The sequence below is a fragment of the Lissotriton helveticus genome, chromosome 5_1 (assembly GCF_964261635.1).
Source record: "Lissotriton helveticus chromosome 5_1, aLisHel1.1, whole genome shotgun sequence".
NCBI classification, from domain to species: Eukaryota; Metazoa; Chordata; class Amphibia; order Caudata; family Salamandridae; genus Lissotriton; species Lissotriton helveticus.
Genome location: NC_136065.1, coordinates 1,156,725,235 through 1,156,745,916, shown reverse-complemented (window position 1 = coordinate 1,156,745,916; position 20,682 = coordinate 1,156,725,235). Strand labels below are relative to the sequence as shown.

General features: G+C 41.5%; 1 protein-coding gene across 4 annotated transcripts in view; it reads left to right on the top strand.

Moving 5' to 3' along the window:
* GPAM (glycerol-3-phosphate acyltransferase, mitochondrial) overlaps window positions 1-20,682 on the top strand; it is a 244,005-nt gene that overhangs the window by 48,237 nt on the left and 175,086 nt on the right. For all 4 annotated transcript variants that reach the window (XM_078643773.1, XM_078643774.1, XM_078643772.1 and 1 more), the window contains exon 3: window positions 5,828-5,950. In XM_078643773.1, coding sequence (XP_078499899.1) covers window positions 5,828-5,950 — 123 coding nt within the window. The remainder of the gene's footprint in view (window positions 1-5,827; window positions 5,951-20,682) is intronic.

Genomic DNA, 20,682 nt, shown 5'->3' with positions numbered 1-20,682 from the left:
GGATGAAACACATTTTTGATAATAACAATAGATGTGAATCTGGGTTGTGGTGGGGATCACGTTTTGCTAAAAAAAAAAAAAAGGAGTGGTCAAGAAAGGGGAGTCTATTTCTTTGCCCTAAAAGAATTGCCAGAGATGGTAAGGAATCAGTCCTTTTAGAAAATAGAGGCTAGGGGAATAAACGGAATTTGGTTAAACTTGCAGCAGTAATAACTGTAGGAAGGGTTCTAGGTCTGTTTCAGATTGCACACATGGCTACAGCTACACCAGGGAAGTTAGACCAAATCACAAAGTAGATGTTGAGAGTGGAAACCTTGTCCTCAATGACTCTCTTACTCCTTCCGATGCAGTATGCACAAGGTTGCGTGTGATCAGAGACCTAGTAAACTCAAAGATTATGTAACGTGTTAATGATTAATCCTTTATTTTCCTCTTCCTTAGTCAGAATTTGCATATTTACTTGTTCATGTATTTTGCAGGATTGTTATTGTTTTGAATAGTTTCGAGCTGTTATCTCGTTTTGTTTTTGTCTTTTGGGGGCTGTGATGTTTATTGCAATGTGTTTAGTGCAGCTTGTGTGTTATGTTATTTGCTCGAGCTGCACTTGCTCTGTGTTATATTGTTTGTTTTCAAACTAAGCCCATGCTGGCAGATGGAGTAGCAGGCGAGGATTCCAGTGGACTTTGTCAGTTCATCTTGGGATCTGAGCCGGCTGGTCGCTGCCTGTCGTGGGTAAGTTCCTTTGCAATAAATCTTTAAACATATCTCCTGCTCCAGCTCTTTCTCCTACCACAAATTGGTGCCAAAGGTAGCTCTGGTTTTTGTTACAGCCTCAGGGCATCTGGCACACAATGGAAATGTTCTAAAGGCTACCAAGCAGTTTGGAGCCATTTTCGTGAGAGATGCATAGCTTGTTTACACCGAATGGTTGTAAACCTGGACATACACAATGAATGGGAAAGTACAAAGACATTTTGGAGTAGGTACATCTATATGCTGCATAAGTGGTAGCAATTTATGTTGTTTGTCATGTGGACAATATTCCAGGGTGCAGTGAATATTATAGCATCCAGTATCAAAACATTCCTCAAGGGGCAGGCTCTCGGGCTCAGCTGAGAGCTAATACTATAATATTCACTCAACTCTAGAATCTCGACCCATAATGCTTTGCTGGACCTTTGGTTGGCATTGTATTATTTTGCCCATAACTTTGCTTGGGGTGGTCCTAGGAGGCTGGGACCACCACAATCATTGAGCATGATATGCTTTTTGTGTTCAAGGCACCTGTTTGGTCCTCCCCCAAGGTTAGGGGGGGACCCCAAAATGGATGTATGATAGTACAATGCGATCATTTTGATCGCGGTACTTTACATCGCAGATTTTACAACGCAAGTCGTTACAACGACTTGCGTTGGAGGGCGCGGATTGAGGATTATTATAATTTTCTATTCCAACACCAGCCCACGTAACAGTAGGGAAGGTGTTGGAATATAGGATTACAATATTCCTTCACCAACCGCGCCATCCAGCGCAAGTTGTAGTAACGACTTGCGTTGTAATGGCAGCGTGGTAAAGGTCATGCGGTGTAAACACCGCGTTGTAAACGATGATTACCTCCAAAATCATTGCCTCTCTCATTGACTGATACTTTTCAAAGCTCACTTTTGTGAATTGGTTATATGCTTTGTAGAATGTAAAGGTAACATTGTTTTATCAAAGGAATGTGGTTGCATTAGTCTATTCCAGAGTTTTTGTATGAACTCTGCTGTCGTGTATTTAACGTTTTAAACCGAAATCTCACATACCTTTAGTAAAAAATAAAAAATAAATCTTTACATGCTAAAATGCATATAGTCATCTCAAGTGAAAATGAAAAATAACAAGCAGTGAGAGACGTGATGATTTTGGGGTCCTTCCTAACGTAGGGAGAGGACCAAGCAGATGCCTTGAACAGAAAGAGCACATCATGCTGAAAAGATTTGGTGGTGGTCCCATCCTCCTAGGACCACCCCAAGCACAGGTATGGGCAAAAATACATTTCCAACCAAAGGCCCTGCAAAGCATTATGGGACGATTTCTAGAGTGCAGTGAATATTATTGTATCCAATATCAAAACACTCCTCAAGGGGCCGGCTCTCCGGATCAGCTGAGAGCTAATACTATAATATTCACTAAACTCTAGAATCTTGCCCCATAATGCTTTGCTGGGCCTTTGGTTGGCATTGTATTTTTGCCCATAACTTTGCTTGGGGTGGTCCTAGGAGGATTGGACCACCACTCAATCATTCAGCATGATAAGCTCTTTGTGTTCAGTGCATCTGCTTGCCCTCCCCCTAGGTAAGGGGTGACCCCAAAATCATCACCTCTCTCATTGCCTGATGTTTATCAAAGTTCACTTTTGTGAATTTGTTATATGCTTTTTTTAAGCGTGTATGGGTAAAGTTGATTTACCAAAGGGTTGTGGGTACAGTAGGTAAATCCATTGCATAGTGGAGTGGGAATTCTTGCATGAATTCCGTCTTTCAATGAAATGCGTAATAACCAAATCTCCGCAACTTCCGCTATTGGAGCAGAGTTCATTGCCCAGGGTTATTCCTGATCTCACTCAGACTGTTCTTTGCTGGACTTTACTCCTCTTCCTGTCTGTTTCTTCCACGCTTTTGCCATCATGGACTAGTTCTAGTCAGTCTCTCTTCTTGCACCTGTTTCCAACCATTGCATAATTTGCCTTTAGGTTTCATAAAGATGGTCTTGAACCCAGACTTTAGTTCCTATGAACAGCTTCTCAACTGTGTATAGTTGTTCCGTGGACTGTCTAGCCATTCTTTAACCTCCTCTCTACTGTTGCAGCCCTGATTTGGACTGTCTCTAGCCAGTCTTTAAACATCATGGAATATCTAGAGTCGTTCTTTAACTCTCCTTAGTGTGTCTTTAGCCAATGAGTTAGCCCCTCCAATAATGATTCTAATTTGTAGCCTTCCTCTGCATTGTCTCTAGTCATTAGGCTTTTTCTGATAGTATTTTTCCATAACTGTCTCCTGCTGTCCTTTCTTTTTATTTTAGACTTGTCTCTAATCTGTGTATGCTCATCTGTGGCCATCACTAGGTAGTCTTTAAAGGTTTTAGAACTTCTCTGTCCAGACTCTAGGAAGTAGTTATCTTTACTCAAGTCTGCAGTAGGTGGGCTAATTAGACTCCTATTGCTAGTTTTAGCCCTGCACTCTACTGACTCTGGAGAGTAGTGAGTCTAGAGAGTAGTGATTTCTGGACGGTCTTTGTCCAGTCTTTAGTGCTCCTGAAATGTCTCAAGCTAGCTAATAGTTGACCATAGGTTTTGTTTGAAGTCAGTCTTCCTTCCCCTAGATCACCTCTAACCAGTGTTCAGCCCCAGGACTGCCTATAGCTTGTGTACCACGCTCATAGGTTCTGCTGCTGTGCTGACTAATCAATGATGTTGTAAATGTTAAGAAGGGAAGTGGAAGGGAGTTTAATGAGTTCAGTCATGTTAAGTTGATCTAAAACTAGAGATTAAAAGACGCTCTTTGTGTTTAGTATCCTCGATCTATGTTAGTCCATTCCCACTTTTATATACTGAATACTTTGAACCTGTGGTTCTTTTAAGACATAATGTACTTCCTACTGTACATTATAAATGGGATAAAGAGCCCACTGCTGCGAATTATACGGATATTGCAACTTACAGAGGAGTTCTGTGACTATATAGAGAGGAACGAGGCTTAAGGAAGAGTTCCCTTATAGGGTCATGGAACTCCAAGGTGACTTAAAATATTGTTATACTGTATAAAAGGGATTACTTTATTCCTCATAATACATGTTCACCCATCACTGTTCCCTCAAACAGCTTAAATCCTTGGTGAATGGCTCTTTCCTATAAAAGAGATCGGATGTTTGCACACATGAAGAATAAAAATAGTAGTACAAATTAATCACAAAAAAAGCAGTTAACTGTTGCAGAAAAATGCTAGAATCAATTTAATGTAATCCAGATATTTTAAATAAAAAAGTTGGAGGCCAGAATCTGTAGAAACATGCAGAGAGATTGTCATTTCTATAATTACCTAAAGTGTGCCAAAAATAAAATGCTGCCACAAAGTTCCCCTTTCTGCTGATCACTGTTCATTTAGGAAAAGCAGATCGGAAGAAGAAACGCCAGATTTCTTTTTCATTGTTTAAATCAAAGCTTTACTCATGCTCCTGGTCCTGACTTGCACCTTGGCTGCTGGCTATGGCAGCAGGCATTGTGACATCACTACTCAACTCTAATAACCTAATACAGTTGCACAGCAATGTGATTTCTTTATTACAAGCAACTACAGACGTACCAAGTCAGTAATTAAATCACCAATAAATAGGAAATTAGATATAGGCATTTATTAATAGATTGCAGGCTTTCATGCCTATAAGGCTATTGCACTTCACCAAGGAGTTCTGTGACTGTGTAGAGAAATGGAGACAAAGGTAATGGAACTCCTAGGTAACTTGAAATATCTTAAGCATGTGCTGCAGATTATATTTTATTTCTTCTAAGTGGTCCTACTATCACCCCTCCTGCAAACCACGTACAATCTTGCTGTCTAATGAAAGTGGTAGTATGGTTGCAGACCTGAAAAATTAAAGTGGACTCTAATGTGAAACTAAAAGCATCAAAAAGCAGTTAGGAATTTGTTTAACAAAGATATTAGAATCACTTTAATGTGTTTCATGTTTTAAAAAGTTTTACGGCTCCAAATGTATACCAAAGGACTGGGAGATTCTATTTTTCCTGTAATTACATTTACCGTGCAAAAAGCTGACATAACTATCACCGTTCTATTAATCACTTTTTTTTGTCAAAGAAGGAAAAACATTATTTTTTTTATTTTTTACTACAACTGTAACTATGGTCTGTGACTGGCCTTTTTTTTGGCTGCTGGCGCTGACTGAAGGCATTATGGTGTCACAACTCAGCTGTAATAACTTACAGTTGAGCATGCACGCCATTTCATTATTGCAGCAACTAGTGACGTCACAAATCACCGTAATAGGGAAATTTGAGACTGAATTTAATACATGCATAGCAGGCTCCCATGTTTTACATTGTTATTGCGATCTTAGTGTGCACACCACATGGAGTGAACTGTCCCTGAATACTAAAAGAACCCCCTTGTCATAAGTGGGTCATGGACTAAGTGTATTTTCTTATGTCGTAATAAAAAACACGGGCGGGGGGAGATGATGCAAGTATATTTTCCTCTGTGCTGTTTGAACACCTATCTTCAGATATTCGTGAAGTGCTAGTGCTTCACGGTTCTATCCTGTCTGTGTTTCACTTTGCATTCTACCCTGATCACGGTGCACAGCCCTGCACAGGAGGGTCCCGTTCACAGAAGCACAGATGTACTTCTATTATCCCACACTGCTTTTTCACTTCTATGGATACGTGGAAGGTGCTGTGGTTTTATGGCTGAATTTCTGGCCTTGGAATCTCGATGGCCGGGCTCTAATGTCAACTTTGGCACGTAACTAAAATGTATGCGATTCTGGACAAATCATCTTATTTCCATATGCTTTAGATTGTAAATATTTTTAATATAACTAAGCAGTGTAAAAAAATGTGTAATAGGGCACATTAATCGGGTGTTTTCATGTTTCTATCTTGAATTATCTACCAGGCCAACCTTTCTGTGGTCCTCCATGCAGGTTCCAAGGTCGGTTGATACTACAAAAATACCGACATACATGTACATATATTAGTACTTTTGTCAGCCCTATTCTCAGATAAAATGTTATCACTGTGTATGTAAGTAATGCTTGGGTTTGTTTTTAGGGTGATCGAAACTCCAGCCCTACCGTTTTCAGATCGGCAACTTTGAAATGGAGGGAGACGCTTATGAGCAGGAAGAGGCCTTTTGTGGGGCGCTGCTGCTATGCCTGCACTCCACAAAGCCGGGTAAGCCTATTAGCAAAAGGATTACACTCGGCATTAAGAAAAAGGCTTCTGTGATTTAATATTAAGGATTTTTTAAAGTCTTGTGGATATTCAAGGTCATCTTTCACTTCAACCACTGAGAATACTCAGTCTAACCAAAACCTATTTTTCCAGGTGAGGAATGCAAATGAATGGTAAATATTAACGATTACTTTTTCTCCTCAAGAATGTGACTGCTCTATCGCAAATCGATTGGCCTGTTCTCTTAAATGCAGATATTTATTTTGCTTTGGATACGTTTTCTGTTTGTATCGTGCTAAAGCTCCTGGAAAGGAGATATCGACCATAGTTCCCTGAAGTGCCTTGGTACCAGAACATTCTCAAACAGTGAAGTTTTGTGAGCTATAATATTATAGACATTTTATTCTTCTGAATCATTTTAGGTAGAGGAGTTATAGTTAGGTTCAGATGTTACACACATAAAGCCATAGAAATTCATTAGTTATACTTAACTCAAGAAACTAACTCGTGCCCTAAGGTAACTATACCTCACACCCCGCCATGCACCGTTTTCTCATCAATAATTTTTTTGCAGATGTTGCAGTGATATTATGAATGATGTGTTTTTAATGTGGGGTGAATGCATATAGGGTGAAAGGTGGTGCTCACCTATATCGTGCTGAAGTAACAGGCCTTTGTATATGTTGCCATGCCCTAAAGAAAGAGGGATTGACCCTACACCCTCCAAATGGGACAAACCCGATCCCTATAATTCTAAACCAAACTCCTGAGCACACCCTTAAAATCATCACAAATTATGCAGATAATTAATACACAATGATTATTTGTTTTCTTTATTTTCTTTCTTCTTTTAGCCAGCCAACGCGTGTTTCGTTGTACAGGGAATACTCCACGGCTTCTTCAGGGTTAAAAATTACAATAAACAACACAATACTGGTTGCAGTGTGCAGACAACACACAGCCAGAATGCACCTGTGCTACATGAAGAAGGTTCTAATAGTGCGAATACGTGGAAACCCATGCTGACGAAATCGAAGAATTTCAAATCATGTCAAGTGTGCAAAACCCCCATTTTAAACATACCCCCAAACACAGGATACCAATACTAAGTTGTGAATCATGTAGAATGTGGCATGAATCTGATATTCTATAGTGTAGCATTGTCATTAAGTAACATATACCGGCAAATTATTGTACAGTGTCAAGATCCCATGCAAATCCACAATTGGCTCAGTCCACTTGTGTCATGGCATACCTGTCTTCTCATGAATCCTATGTCTGATCAATCCTGTGGTTCAAAACTTATATAGACTGATTATAGCTCTTTTTTTTTGTGACGGCAACCAACAGGTCAGTTTGATCAAAGAAGAAACTACTACCTTACTTCTAGTTCTAATCCTGTCTCGCAAATCCACTGTATAGCATCCCTTTTCCTGTGAGCACCCGGTCAGTTGAAAATAGGACATCATGATCAGAGAAACGGACAAGGGTGGCAACTTTGTGATTGTGAACAAAAAGGATTATGAACAAGAGATCCTGATACAATTGAATAATCCAACCTCTTGTGAGAAATTGATGAATATATGTATTTGAAAATTGTCAGACTAAGATTGTTATGCTTTTATACTCTTCCCAAGATAAATAAAAACACTCCCTCTCCACCAGGGATACCCATTGTATCCAGCATTGTGGGACCCATGGAAAAACTATCACAATATTTTGACCTATTCAACCAATGGTGTGCAATCTCCCATCGTTCATCACACATACTAAACACATTCGCAGCCTTCTAGCAGATGTAGTGTGGGAACATGGTATGATTCTGGCCACATCAGATGTCAGGTTTGGGGTGGACTGGTACGACTAATGAAAGAGGTGGCCAAGGGCTCCAGATTTTCTCCATCCTCTGCGGACCTTTTCATGGGGTGGCCTGAGGATGAGTGGATCTGAGACCCGAGAGGTATGGAATTGTGTGACTATTATATATTGGGGTCACTTCATAGATGATTGCATTATGATCTGGTCTGGGACAATGGAGAAGCTGAAACAATTTTGTGTGTACTTGAACTCAAACGATATGGACATAAAGTTTACATACCAGTATAGCATGATAACATTGTGTGTTTAGATGTGGAATTGTTCATACAGGATAACCAGATACAGAGTAGACTATACCGGAAAGCATCATCATGTAAATCAATATTACATGTCTCAAGTGCACACTCCAGACATGACTTCAAGGTCATTCCATTTGTTGATTTAGTAAGGGCAAGAAGAAACTGCAGCAATAATTTGAACTTTGAAACATGTATCGAAAATATGAAGGCACGCTTTTCTGCTAGAGGTTTTGATAAAATGAATATTAGAATAGCGGAGCAAAAGGTTGCCAAAATTGAGAGACAAGATACCTCTAGAAACAACCCACACAAGCTGGAGAATTTAAACCGAGTAGGATTAGTACCTTTAATATAATGGACTGTCTGGGGTGTTAATGAGAAGCATGCACAAACACTGGGATACCTTATGTGCAGAAAAAACGTTGGAAGAATTCACATTAGACAAACCAGAGATCACTTTCAGACTGGGAGGACATTAAAATCACATTTGAGTCCTAGCTGTCCCAGACATAAAACATCACCACACTGGTTGGATCAACACATATTGGATTTTCACAAATGTGGGCTCTGTAGGATGTGCAGATGGGCTGGGGATAAGAAAAAGAATTTCAATGGAGCTGATTGGAGAACATATGATTTGCATCACAATATTAATTGTAACACCAAGTATGTAGTTTAGATTATTCAATGTAAATGCAAACGTATTTATGTAGGCAGTACGACTATAGCACTCAAAGAATGAGCAAGCCTGGGGATGGGGTCCGTGTGCGACTCCCCCCCTTCACCCCCCCTTTCACCAATATACTTTTAAAGATTTTCTCCCAGGCCCCGGCCCACCCGGGGCTGAAGTAAAAACCAGCACGAGATTTGCGGATCAGCCGCGATTTTTGTGGCAATTAAAAAAAAAAAAAATGCTTTTTGCCTCCTGCAGGTCCCTATTGGACCTGGAGTCAGGGTATTCCTTCCCTGCCCCCCTTCTACTGTTTTGTGTTTCTGTGCTGCTGACAATTTTTTTCAACTTGGGGGAATGTCGCTATTTATGGCATTTGATGTGTGCGTTGATAATCAGTACTGACAAATTTCAGTAGTTTTATGCATTTGGGCCCAACACTGCAATGCCCTCTTTAAGGGATTTGAGCTCAGTGCCACTCTCTTACAACATCACAGAATTTTGAGGGGTAATGGTTCCTCCCTACACATTGTCCAATGACTTGGAGTGATTTTATTTGTCTTACCGCCTAACCTGCATTGCTAAAAATGTGGGCAGGGATTTGGTTAAAGCTCCATACTTTGTACAAGTGTAAACAGCGTGGGGATATTTGCCCCTTTTGACTTGCCTGAGAGCAAGGGAGGACAAACCCCTCCAAAAAATTTATGTGGGCGTTCTTGCATCCTGTTATCAAATCCATCCAATGAAGCCGGCAGTTCTACCGGTCCTCTGTTGCTTGTGTTATGGTGCATGCCATTGAGGATCTGGACAGCTCACAGCTGGCCCTTTGCCATTTTTGCAAATGCGGGAAAGGTGCAGTGACATCCGACAGTTGCTCTCTCCTGCACAGCTTGTTGAAGGCTGTGGGCCATGGAGATATATGGCCAGCTTTGATCTTCTGCTTTGCCCTGTTCACAGGTGGAAATGAGATGTTAAACAGTGAATGGTGGAGTTGGTGGGTTATGTATGAGTTGTGGCCAATCGGGAACAGCGTCACTGGAGTAAGAGTGAAATAAGTTAGGGTACTGATTAAGAGTTTGGTACATGGGTACTCCATCTTAAACATGTCCACCATTTTACATGTGCCTTAGGATATAATATATTTGTAATAAGGTGGACAGGATAGCCATTGGTTTTGTGATGGAGTGCCGCGTCTACCAGTCTGTAACCTCGGCCCTGAATACGTATGTGAATGAGTGTCCGTTGATTATATATTTAATTCATCATAGTGTATGTTATGTCATATTGAACATTTTGTAAAGTGATGTTGTGTGTATGGAATTATGTTTCCTGTTGAAATCTCTGCGTAATGGACCTGGGGGTTAAAACGTTGTGATGACGGTGGGCGAAAGATTATTTTAAGGTATTATTATACCTGAATGTGTAATGTCTTTTTAGGTGTTGTGCTGTAGCCACTGTTAAACCTCTACAACCATTATTCACTTTTCCATAAACTGATCCCAATTTTCGCTTTGATTATAATGTTGCCTCTACTTGGCAAGTTTGCACGCAACGTTCCAATATTTTGTACCCATACTTAGATTTTGCCAAATTTGGCCCCAATAGGTTTGAGGATGGAGCAAAGATATACATGGTTCCCAAAAGTGCCATTTCAGTTGATTTCTCTAGGGGTTATTGACTGTGCAAACATAGAAAAATGGCTTGATTAAAGGACTCCACATTGGGCAGGCATTTGGTACTTTCTCTTGTTTTATGCAGCTGTTCTGGAGACCATTCACAGAACGTACCTTTCCAGTTCACATGTGGTTATAAGCCCTGCTTGGGAAGATCAGGGAATATATTTCTAATGGAACCCATAGTTTTAGATCAGAAATATGAAAAAAAAACCTTCCCAGAAGAACAAAAGGAAGTCAATTGAAAGACCATCTGCAGCCCTTGCCCCCTGTGCACACGTAGGCCCTGGTCTTCTGGGTCCACACCCGCAAAAAGTGGTTCACTGTTTGATCGGAGGCCAAACTCTGTGCCTTATGCCCACTGCGCATGACTAGTCAATGCATAAAGTGGGATTTATGGCTTTAAGGCTGGGTGAAAGACTTGATTGAAGGCTATGCCAGGTGTCCTGCATATGTCCAAAGGTTGTGCGTTTCAGTCCGGTGCTGGGGACACCTGGTTTCAAGCCTTGGCCAGAAGTCACGCCATGTACCTGGTCATCATTGTGGATGTCATTTGGCATGGTCAGTGGCAGTGTGCAGAGGTTGGTGTTGCAAGGGGACTGCTTATAGAGAGTTCTTGAAGGAAAAGCAGCTCACAGGATGCACAAGTGGGACCTGAAGCCACATGAATGGTTGTAAAGCCTTTCCCTGTGCTCATTGCTTAAGTCTGAACATATGCCTGCTATGCCTTGCTTTTGGCAATTGGCATTTATTTCTTTTATCATGAGGAGTAGGCACATGGAATGTCCAAAGACCATGCCCTGTACACAGTGCTATTTGTGCATTATACATGGCTGTGTGTAGTGGGTTGTAGCAAGGGAACTTGGTACAGGGCTTGGCTGTAGTCAGATCTCTGTCCTCAGTGGCAATGGCGGTGCTCAGGGATCCGGGTACAATGGTGCATGGCAAGGTCAAAGTCATTGTCGTGTGCCCACAGATTCCTGTGTGTAGCAGGAACCTGTGAATAGTGGGGGCTTTAAGGTTTTGAGTGCTGGGTGCAGGGCGTGATCGAAGGCCGTACCATGTGCCCACAGCCAACTGCATTTAGCCCAAGTTCTTGCACGCTCAGGGTAAGCTGCTACTAAAACTCACACTTCTATAGCTGGAATACACTGATCATGGCCAAGCCCCCCCCCTCCCGTTTGATTCTAGGGCGGCAGGGAATGGGCATTTCATTAAAAAAATATATACTTTTACCTTCACCAAAATGTCATAGTTAAGGTTCAGTTAACTATTATGGCACAATATGCAACACAGATCTTGCAGAGTAGTGGCATATAGTCCATTGACATAGACCAGAGTGGTGCACAGTGCAGTGGTGCATAGTAGAGTGGGGTACAGTGCAATGTTCTAGAGTAGAGTGGTGTAACGAGTGGTCGAATGAAGTTGCTTAGAGTGTAGTGAGGCAAAGTATAATGCAGTGATGCAATGTGGAGTGGCGTAGAGTGGAGTGGTGCAAAGTATAGTGCAGTGATGCAATGTGGAGTGGCATAGTGTGGAGTGGTGCAGAGTATAGTGCAGTGATGCAATGTAGAGTGGCATATTGTGGAGTGTTTCAGAGTATAGTGCAGTGATGCAATGTGGAGTGGCATAGTGTGGAGTGGTGCAGAGTATAGTGCAGTGATGCAATGTAGAGTGGCATATTGTGGAGTGGTTCGGAGTATAGTGTAGTGATGCAATGTGGAGTGGCAAAGTGTGGAGTGGTGCAGAGTAGAGTGCACTGGAGTTGGGGTAAAGTGGAGTATGCAGGGTACAGTAGTGCACTGCCATTACAGACACCACATCTTCAATTGAAATGACCATTCCATTTGCACAGACATACTGTTTTACTGATAAAAGTATACAGCGCACAAACTATAATGTGTGGAAATGTCATCACCTAGTGTATGGGTTTGTTTTGATCTTATTGAAATTTTTGTTTCCACCACACATAAGCATTACCATAAAATGTGCTTCATTTGTGCATTCCATATTCTGAAACACTATGAATTATCTGCACAGTTCATTTACAAACATTACATTTTGTTTTGTGCTAGGAAAAAAACATCGTACGGCACATCCCGAGTAGCCAGCATGATTGTCGCATAAATCCTCTCACTTTGAAGTCTGAGAGCGAAGAGTAACACACCAGGTTCCTTGAAAGACAGAGCCTGACATTTAACATTTGTCTTTAAATGCACATAATATGTGACAAGATAAGAACAAGATTTAGAGGCCAGTCTACAGAAATTCAGTACTGGTGGAAGAATGCAGTTAATAGGAATTGGGCATGGGAAGGAGCCAACTCAAGCTGGACAGGCAAAAACAAATAAATCCAGCAAATAGAAAGCACGATAATGAGAGCTACAAACAACAAAGCCAATGGTAAGCAATGGGCAGAATGCATTCACTGGGAAGCCTTCTGAATGTCCTCAAGATATTGTTAGCAAACCAGACAGCTAGGCTTCGACCTAAAAAGACCTATGTGGTTGTGTGTGAAATAGGGATAGTTAAGCCAAATATGGCTAAAGCCTGACTCTGGTTTAATGATTGGCTATGGCAGATTAGGCTGATGAGTTAAAATAGAGCGGGACTTAGTGTCACTTTTATTCATTTTTTCAATCTCAATCGCAGTTTTAAGCCACAAATCACGTAACGCAGGTCTGCTAAGCGCATAAAATCAAAAAATACGTTTTTTTCTGCTGTGTGTGGGTGTCTGCAGCCTAGATGAGTTGAGTTGAAAACCTACAGGAAGTCAGAGTCCTCTTTCCTTTGTTAATCGATGTAATGTGGTCACTGATGTTTTCGCCTGTTTAATAATTTGGAGGAAGGCAATGATGTCAACATAAATATAATTTTAAATCTACCCTGGTTAAATGAACACTTCATGCTTGTATTTACTTTACATAGTGCATTTAGGCCAAGAACTAATCGAGCACATTGCCCTTTGGTGGTAAAGTGTCAAAAAAGAAGATATTTCTTCAGTGGTTTAAAAGCACAATTTGTAACGAGGAAAATGGCTTTCATATTTTATTTTCTCCACCTGACCAAACTCTGTGGTCCTACGTAAATCTCATTACTTTAGTGTGCCTCAATTTAATTAACTGTCAGATCTCAGACCACTTTGAAGAAAGTCAGTTCGGAATGTGAACTTCATATACATTTCACTTTCAAATGGTGTCTTAGGTAGTAAGAGTGCTCCACATAACCAACTATATTGGCCACATATATAGTGCACTTGACACACTTCCATCTCTCTTTATTCACTCATAGCTGCGTTGTCAGGGCTTTGGAGGTGAGGAAAAGTTCAGGTTGACAAAGCTTTCTTTTAACATAAATTAAAGAGAAAAGCTAATGTCAGAGAAATAACCTAATTTAAATCTCTGAGTCTTTATTATATTTTATAGGGTGTTTACGGTATCATTTATGCCCACCCTTTTGATTGCTATGCTTGTGCTTTGGCTTGATCCTCCTGTTAAATTCCCTGGCCTGTCACCTCTAGTTTGAAGGAAGCATCATACGATTGGGCTACCGTCGTGTGCCGCATTCAATGGATTGTTTATTATAAAGAATTTGAAAAGACAGTCCCTCTCCAACCTGTCTGCAAGTATGTGGCTTTATGACAAACACTTTTCCCAAATTCATTCCCTTTCAGCTTTCTTGGTGTTCTTACTTGTGCCTTTCCTTCATGCATTGTTTTAGGAACGAAATTTAATTGTTTTGCTTCTTATGACTCAGTTGATATCCGAATACACTAATAGCATATTGTTTAGACTTAATTATAAATGTGTTTTGAGAGGGGCAAATGTGTTTTGGGCTTCTAGCTTCTGCTCTTGAATTTGAGGGGATAGCCTTAATTGACTGATGCAAATAGTATTATTGTGTCTGGCACACTCCGTGAGTTATGGACCCAAACTCTTGGTCGTGAACCATGTTTTCATATTTTGAATTGGGATTGAGGAAGGTGATTGGAACTCTCCTTGCAGGCCTGATTCTAGTGAGGCAGTAAATAACCTAGAGACAAATGCCTTTTATGTAGGGGAAAGGTACTAGTTTTGTTGGTGGGGTTACAGAGTTGTAATCCGTCTCTGAACCTAAAGAGACATGGTTTTGGAAATGTTGAAGTTCTTGTGTTGTATCTTTTTCCCACTCTAGTGGAATTTCACCTAGAAAACATAAGCGTCTTTAGACCAAATCTACCAACCCGTGCAGCTGTGGGAGCCCTCAAGGGAATTCTACAGCTATTGTGCCCTTATAAAGGCAAGAACATATTTTTTCCAAGTTATTTACCCACATTGTGCACCTGTGCTGAGATGGTCGCCATTGAGAGTGGTTGCTGATGGCTGATCAGTTGTGCGTCAAAAGGGATTCATCTTTTTGTGTGTTGAAGTTGGAATGTTCAGAATCTGTTATGTCTGGTTGTTATTGATGATACCAAGCTCTGGGCAAGCTACACCTGCGGATCTTTGGCTCCAGGGGGTTTTGTGCGGCCAATAAAGTGGAGATTCCATGTTGAGTTCTTGCCAGCCCATGGACTGGTAGGGGCCTTACTCGCAAATAAAGGACGCTCTAGGCCCAAGCTCTGGGCAACACATCACAATACTGGCCATATTGTTGCTTTTGTTGAGTTTAAAACTCTGCGAGTGAACAGTTTTTTTTTCTTCAGTGTTATATAGCGCAAACTAGACTCGAGACATTTGGTATCGGAGCGCTTTACATGAGCACTAGTTTCATTACAGATGGACAAATTCATTTTTGATAGGCACAAGGAGATTAAGGGATTTGCCCAAGGATGTTGAGTGTCATTGCTGAGACTCGAACCCTGTTCCCCAGCTTTGAGAATGACCGCTCTAGCTGTAAGGCTACATCCTCTCCAGTGGTGTTAGAAAATACACAGACACACACCATTTAAGTGTCCAAGTCTTGCATGTAATGTGTGACAGTAATTTCCTCTTTTTTGGGCTAAACAAACTCTTTCAATTAATCCCATTAGAATTCTTTGAATACATAAAAAGATTGCTGAATTGTAGTCCTAGTTAGTTCTGTAGACCACTTAAGGGAGGTCTTATCAGTTGTGACTGCTGGTGCCTGCCAATGATGTATTTTATCTTTGCCTTCACGCCACTGTAAAGGCAGTTCTCTGTGTTTTGGGAAACACCCTGCTTTACTTTTTTGTTACTAAATAACAATCAAGGGTGTGGCTCTAACCAGTAAGGCTGAGCCCTATCAACAAAGATAACAAACCAAATGCCAATACTGATATACAATTTTCAATACTTGGAAAATCGAGCAGTAAAGAAATGCATACGTCCATAAGTTAGTCAATAGTCTTTATTATCATAGCACCTGTTCTTTTAAACGTATACATTTATAAAAGAACACAAGAAGCCTTTGTCACCTTTATACAGTTTGAACACAATTCCCACAATCCAAATGTAATAGACAAACACTTATAAGTGCACACACACAACGAGAAAATTTTACCAGAAAATCACACTACCATACACACATCACCAAGCTCATACATTCCAATCCAATCTTACATTCAACCTTCACATTCAACCTACACACAACAATCTAACCGTCCAAAGGGCCACTCCATATAAGCCCACATCTAGTGATGGACCCCAACGGAAAGGGACCAAACAAAGCAATAGTTAATGCCTTAGCTAATTGTGAACACTAAACCCTCCTAAAATGTCACCATGTTATACAACAATTTTCTTTATGTGCACAACACAGCTCAAATATTTTTAGCATACAATTGTTTGGTAAAACAGAAACAAAGGCCTACGCGTTTCGAACCACCATATTTTCAGGGTTCTCATCAGGACCAAGAAACACTGTTAAGGAAAAGATGTTTTTTGCTTTTAAAACCATGATTTGACAAACGCTACCAACGTCATGAGCCGCTTCTAACTATCTCTTACCAGTTTGGCATGTGCCAGGAGATCGAAATTTCAGACCTGGTGAACTCTTTCATACCATAAAGTACCTTTTTACAACATGACACCGGATTTCCAAGTAATTGCAAGTTTGACTGAGGGTCAGCTGATACATTTGGGTGCTGGCTCCCAGCAATGACACACGTTGTGTTTTGTTTCTCTTTTCTCCAGTGGTATGAAAGAGTTCACCAGGTCTGAAATTTCGATCTCCTGGCATTCTTTCTGAAGGTCTACTCACAAAGTCATAGTGCTTTGTTTATAGAAATAATGGTATCTGAAGATTATTTCAGTTCACTATGTGGATGGCTTCCAAAGTAAAACATACACCCTCCACAGGTTCCCAACAAACACTGCAAATAACAGTGAGGACGACTAAGCTGATATTGTCCTTTCTTACAAGCCCCAGGGTGAGCATATTTGGTTCATATTTGGAATCCATCTAGTTGGTATTCCTGAAAATCAGCATAGAGTGAGATGGCATAGTTATTTTGTGTTTGGCATCTCCTAGCCACGAAAAGCTTAAGAACACACGCACAAAACTATTGCTGGTCTGTATGCATAGGTACTCTGTTCAGTAGATTAACATTCCATGTGCCCTGCTCACTGCTGCAAGCTTCCACGGAGTACGCCATAAATATCTAGTCACAAGATGTGAATGGAAAGCTCCCGTGACAAGCTTGTATTTATTTGCAACTAAATGTGTCTGGCGTCTGACTGTGGAGCAGTGACGGGGTCATAGACACATGTATTTTTGTCCAGCGAGCAGACGGAGTTTAGACCAATTCATTTGGCTCCATAGAGCTTTTTACAAAAGAGATGGAAGTGGGTCATGGTGGTTCTGGCAATATTTGGTTGAGTGCATACTTTAAGATATGACCGTATGTGATTAGATTAAATACTTGATATTCTACCAATTCTTGTAATTTTATGAGTATGAATAGACAAGTATGATACATTTAAGGTGCAAAACAGCTACCTGAAGGAGTGTCCTAGCGCAAAATTGTGCACAGCTGATGAGACACTATTGGACTGATAGCATACTACACTCTGACTGAGAGAGAGCTTAGTTGGAAGGGTGCTGCATTGCATTTAGGTCTATGAAGGAAGGTTTTGGAGTTAGGCAGAGTGATCGGAGTAGTGCGGTTATCCTGTCTTGGGTCCCAGCACTTGATGTGGTAGTGGAAAGGATGGGTGGGGTTCTAAAACAACCTGAAAAGCCATCATGTGCTGAGCCCCTGTCAAATCTCTCCTGTACACTCCCATCAAGGCTGCAAAGCTTCCCTGGTCACAGTGTGTGAAAACCTTGTGTCGTCATATGCTTCTGTTCTCTGTCATCACTCAGTGACCGTTGACCTATTTTCTTAAAACACCAAGCTAGACCGGATCCGCTTCTCTAACATCCTAATTGGTGGTGCCCCGTATTGTTTGTCCCTCCTATGAGACGGAGATTCAAGTAAAACGTGGCTTCAGTCACATGTCACCTTCTGGGTCTTTACTGCTTTTCAATATGCACTTGCTTCTTCTTATCCCTGCTGTCACTTAATTGCAACTCCTATTCACCTCCTACACCGAGGACACTGAAGGCCAGCTCCACCCCATCATTCCTCGGCAAAATATACAGGGAGCCTAGGCATCAAGAAGCAGATCAGAGCAGGAGGCATGATCTCAACTTGCTTCCTTACATTTCCCTCAAACTACATACTGTGATGGTCGGCATGCTGATCAGTGCCAAAATAACTGCCGTCTGGCTGTAAGCTGGTTTTCAGGAATACCAACTAGATAGATACATCTCAAATAGTATATAATGCAGCTGCCATACACACGTCTACTTTTTTAAAGGAAGGATAACATCAGTCTAGCCTTTCACAACCTATTATTGTTTTCCTTGCAAGGTAAATGTACGCCTATTTGATTTTCACACTTTTAGATGAGGGCAGCTGAAGTCCATGCTAGCTCAAGATGCTGAAGAGGAAAAAAGTCAGGATTTCAAGAAATAATTGTATTATTTTCAGCAACTCCATTATAGTACAAAGTGAAGACCCATAGAGAAGAGGCCAAGACCTAGAAACTATAACCCCATACCTCTGCCTATTAGAGCGAGAAACTGTAAGTAGAGGGAATTTTGAATACACGATTAAGCAAAATTGTTAATGAGGCTTAGGGGAGCTGCAAATAAAATGGCGAAAAATCCATAAATGGGGTTATGGACCTTGCACAGAACCTTAAAGGTAACCTTTGCTTGCAAGAGCCAGTGTAGATGGCTGAATGTGCAACTACCCGTGGTTAATCTAGGAGCATGATCTTAATTTCTATTCCAGAGGCAATAGCAAGGATTTAGGCAACCCTCAAGTAGAGGAAGTCTTAGCAATCTAGTCGGATATCAAAGGTAACTGAGACTGCCTGACCTTTAACCTTATTGGCGAGGTAGGGTTTGATTATACTTTATAAACATAGATGGAACTAGCGGGGAAAAATGAATGATGAAATGTAAGTTTCCCAACTGAGAACAAGGTCAAGGTTCAGACCATTTTCACTGATATTGAAGTACCTAATGCTATAGGCCTGAAGGAGTCACACCCAAGGTCTAAACCCTGCACAAACCCCTCAACATCCACCCTCCAGTTTTACTTGAGCCAGTGGCCACCCTCACTTGACTTGTACAAAGCTGGGAAATCTTAGTCAATGACAAAAGAAGGAACAGCTGGGTTTCATCTGTTCACATACAAAGGCTGAGACTGTGAAAAAGGAGAAGCTAAACCAGAGTCTTAGAATAAACATTGAACAGTTGGAATTAGTGTGTATAACCCTTTGGGACACTTCAGCTAAGGGTGAAGAATATTGAAGTGAAGAGGTAAAGAGATGTCTTTATTTGATTTGATAACAATTAGGGGAGCTGTACCATAGATCCTGTAGCCTATAGATGGCGATATGTGGCCCAGAGTGGTAGAGGTTGCGTACAGAACAAAAAAGTTCAGGCTGCTGACACCCCCTACATGAATCGCCATGAGCATTTCATCGGAGACGGTTAGGGACAGTTTGTTGATTTAAGCAAAACACATAGTTATTATTTTTCTTTAGTTTGCATTTTTCAAAAAGGCAACATACAATCCAACTTGACACCGCAACACATGCTTGGCTATTAACATAGGTACATATTTACAATGAAGGCTGTATATCATATGATCATCAGTCAGGCCTCCAGGCCCATCACAATGGGCAAGATACAATTAAAAAAGAAAAGTACAAGGAAGTGACAGAAAACAGATGGGTGATAATGGACATACACGGCGACCTAGGCTGTGGTAGCAGGCTGTCGGAAATCTTGCTGCTGACCTAATAGCACGCACTATATTGCATTTTAAAAATTGTATATTTGCACTTTGAATCTGCTGCTGATTTTAATAGCACGCAGACTTCATTTTTAAAAATTTTATTTTGCACATTGCATTTGTAGCCTGCCACAGTCACTCTTACCTGTTCCCTTCTCCCCTCGTGGCCCCGTTCCGCCCCGGCTTGTGCCGTTTGCGCGGAGGGTCAGTCCGAGGAGCAGTCACTTTGTGTTCGTGACACCACTTCCGCCCTGCACAGAAGCCCCGCAGGTTAGCGGTCTAGTGCTGCCGAGCCCTTTGGTTATTTAACTTCCTCTTTGCTCCCGACCTCATTGACATACACGGCGACCTAGGCTGTGGTAGCAGGCTGTCGGAAATCTTGCTGCTGACCTAATAGCACGCACTATATTGCATTTTAAAAATTGTATATTTGCACTTTGAATCTGCTGCTGATTTTAATAGCACGCAGACTTCATTTTTAAAAATTGTATTTTGCACATTGCATTTGTAGCCTGCCACAGTCACTCTTACCTGTTCCCTTCTCCCCTCGTGGCCCCGTTCCGCCCCGGCTTGTGCCGTTTGCGCGGAGGGTCAGTCCGAGGAGCAGTCACTTTGTGTTCGTGACACCACTTCCGCCCTGCACAGAAGCCCCGCAGGTTAGCGGTCTAGTACTCCCTCCCCCTTCAGTACTTAATGACGGCATGGAGGAAGCGCAGCGGACGAGCGCAGCGGGAGCGCCGACTTCGCGCCGAAGTCGCGCTTAAGTCAAGCCCGTCTGCGCCCGTCCGCGGCCGACCGGGCCTAGGGCCTCGTCGTAATGCCCATTTTTATTCTTATTCCTCGGACGATCTCATGAGACTCAAATCATCCGGACCCATTCCTGCCCGTGCCGTTAAAGCGGCTCTGGCATGCGATATCCTGGTTCCATCAGATTCTTTGCAACAGGTTTGCTCCCTTGACCCTTCCCCCCTGGCTCCCCA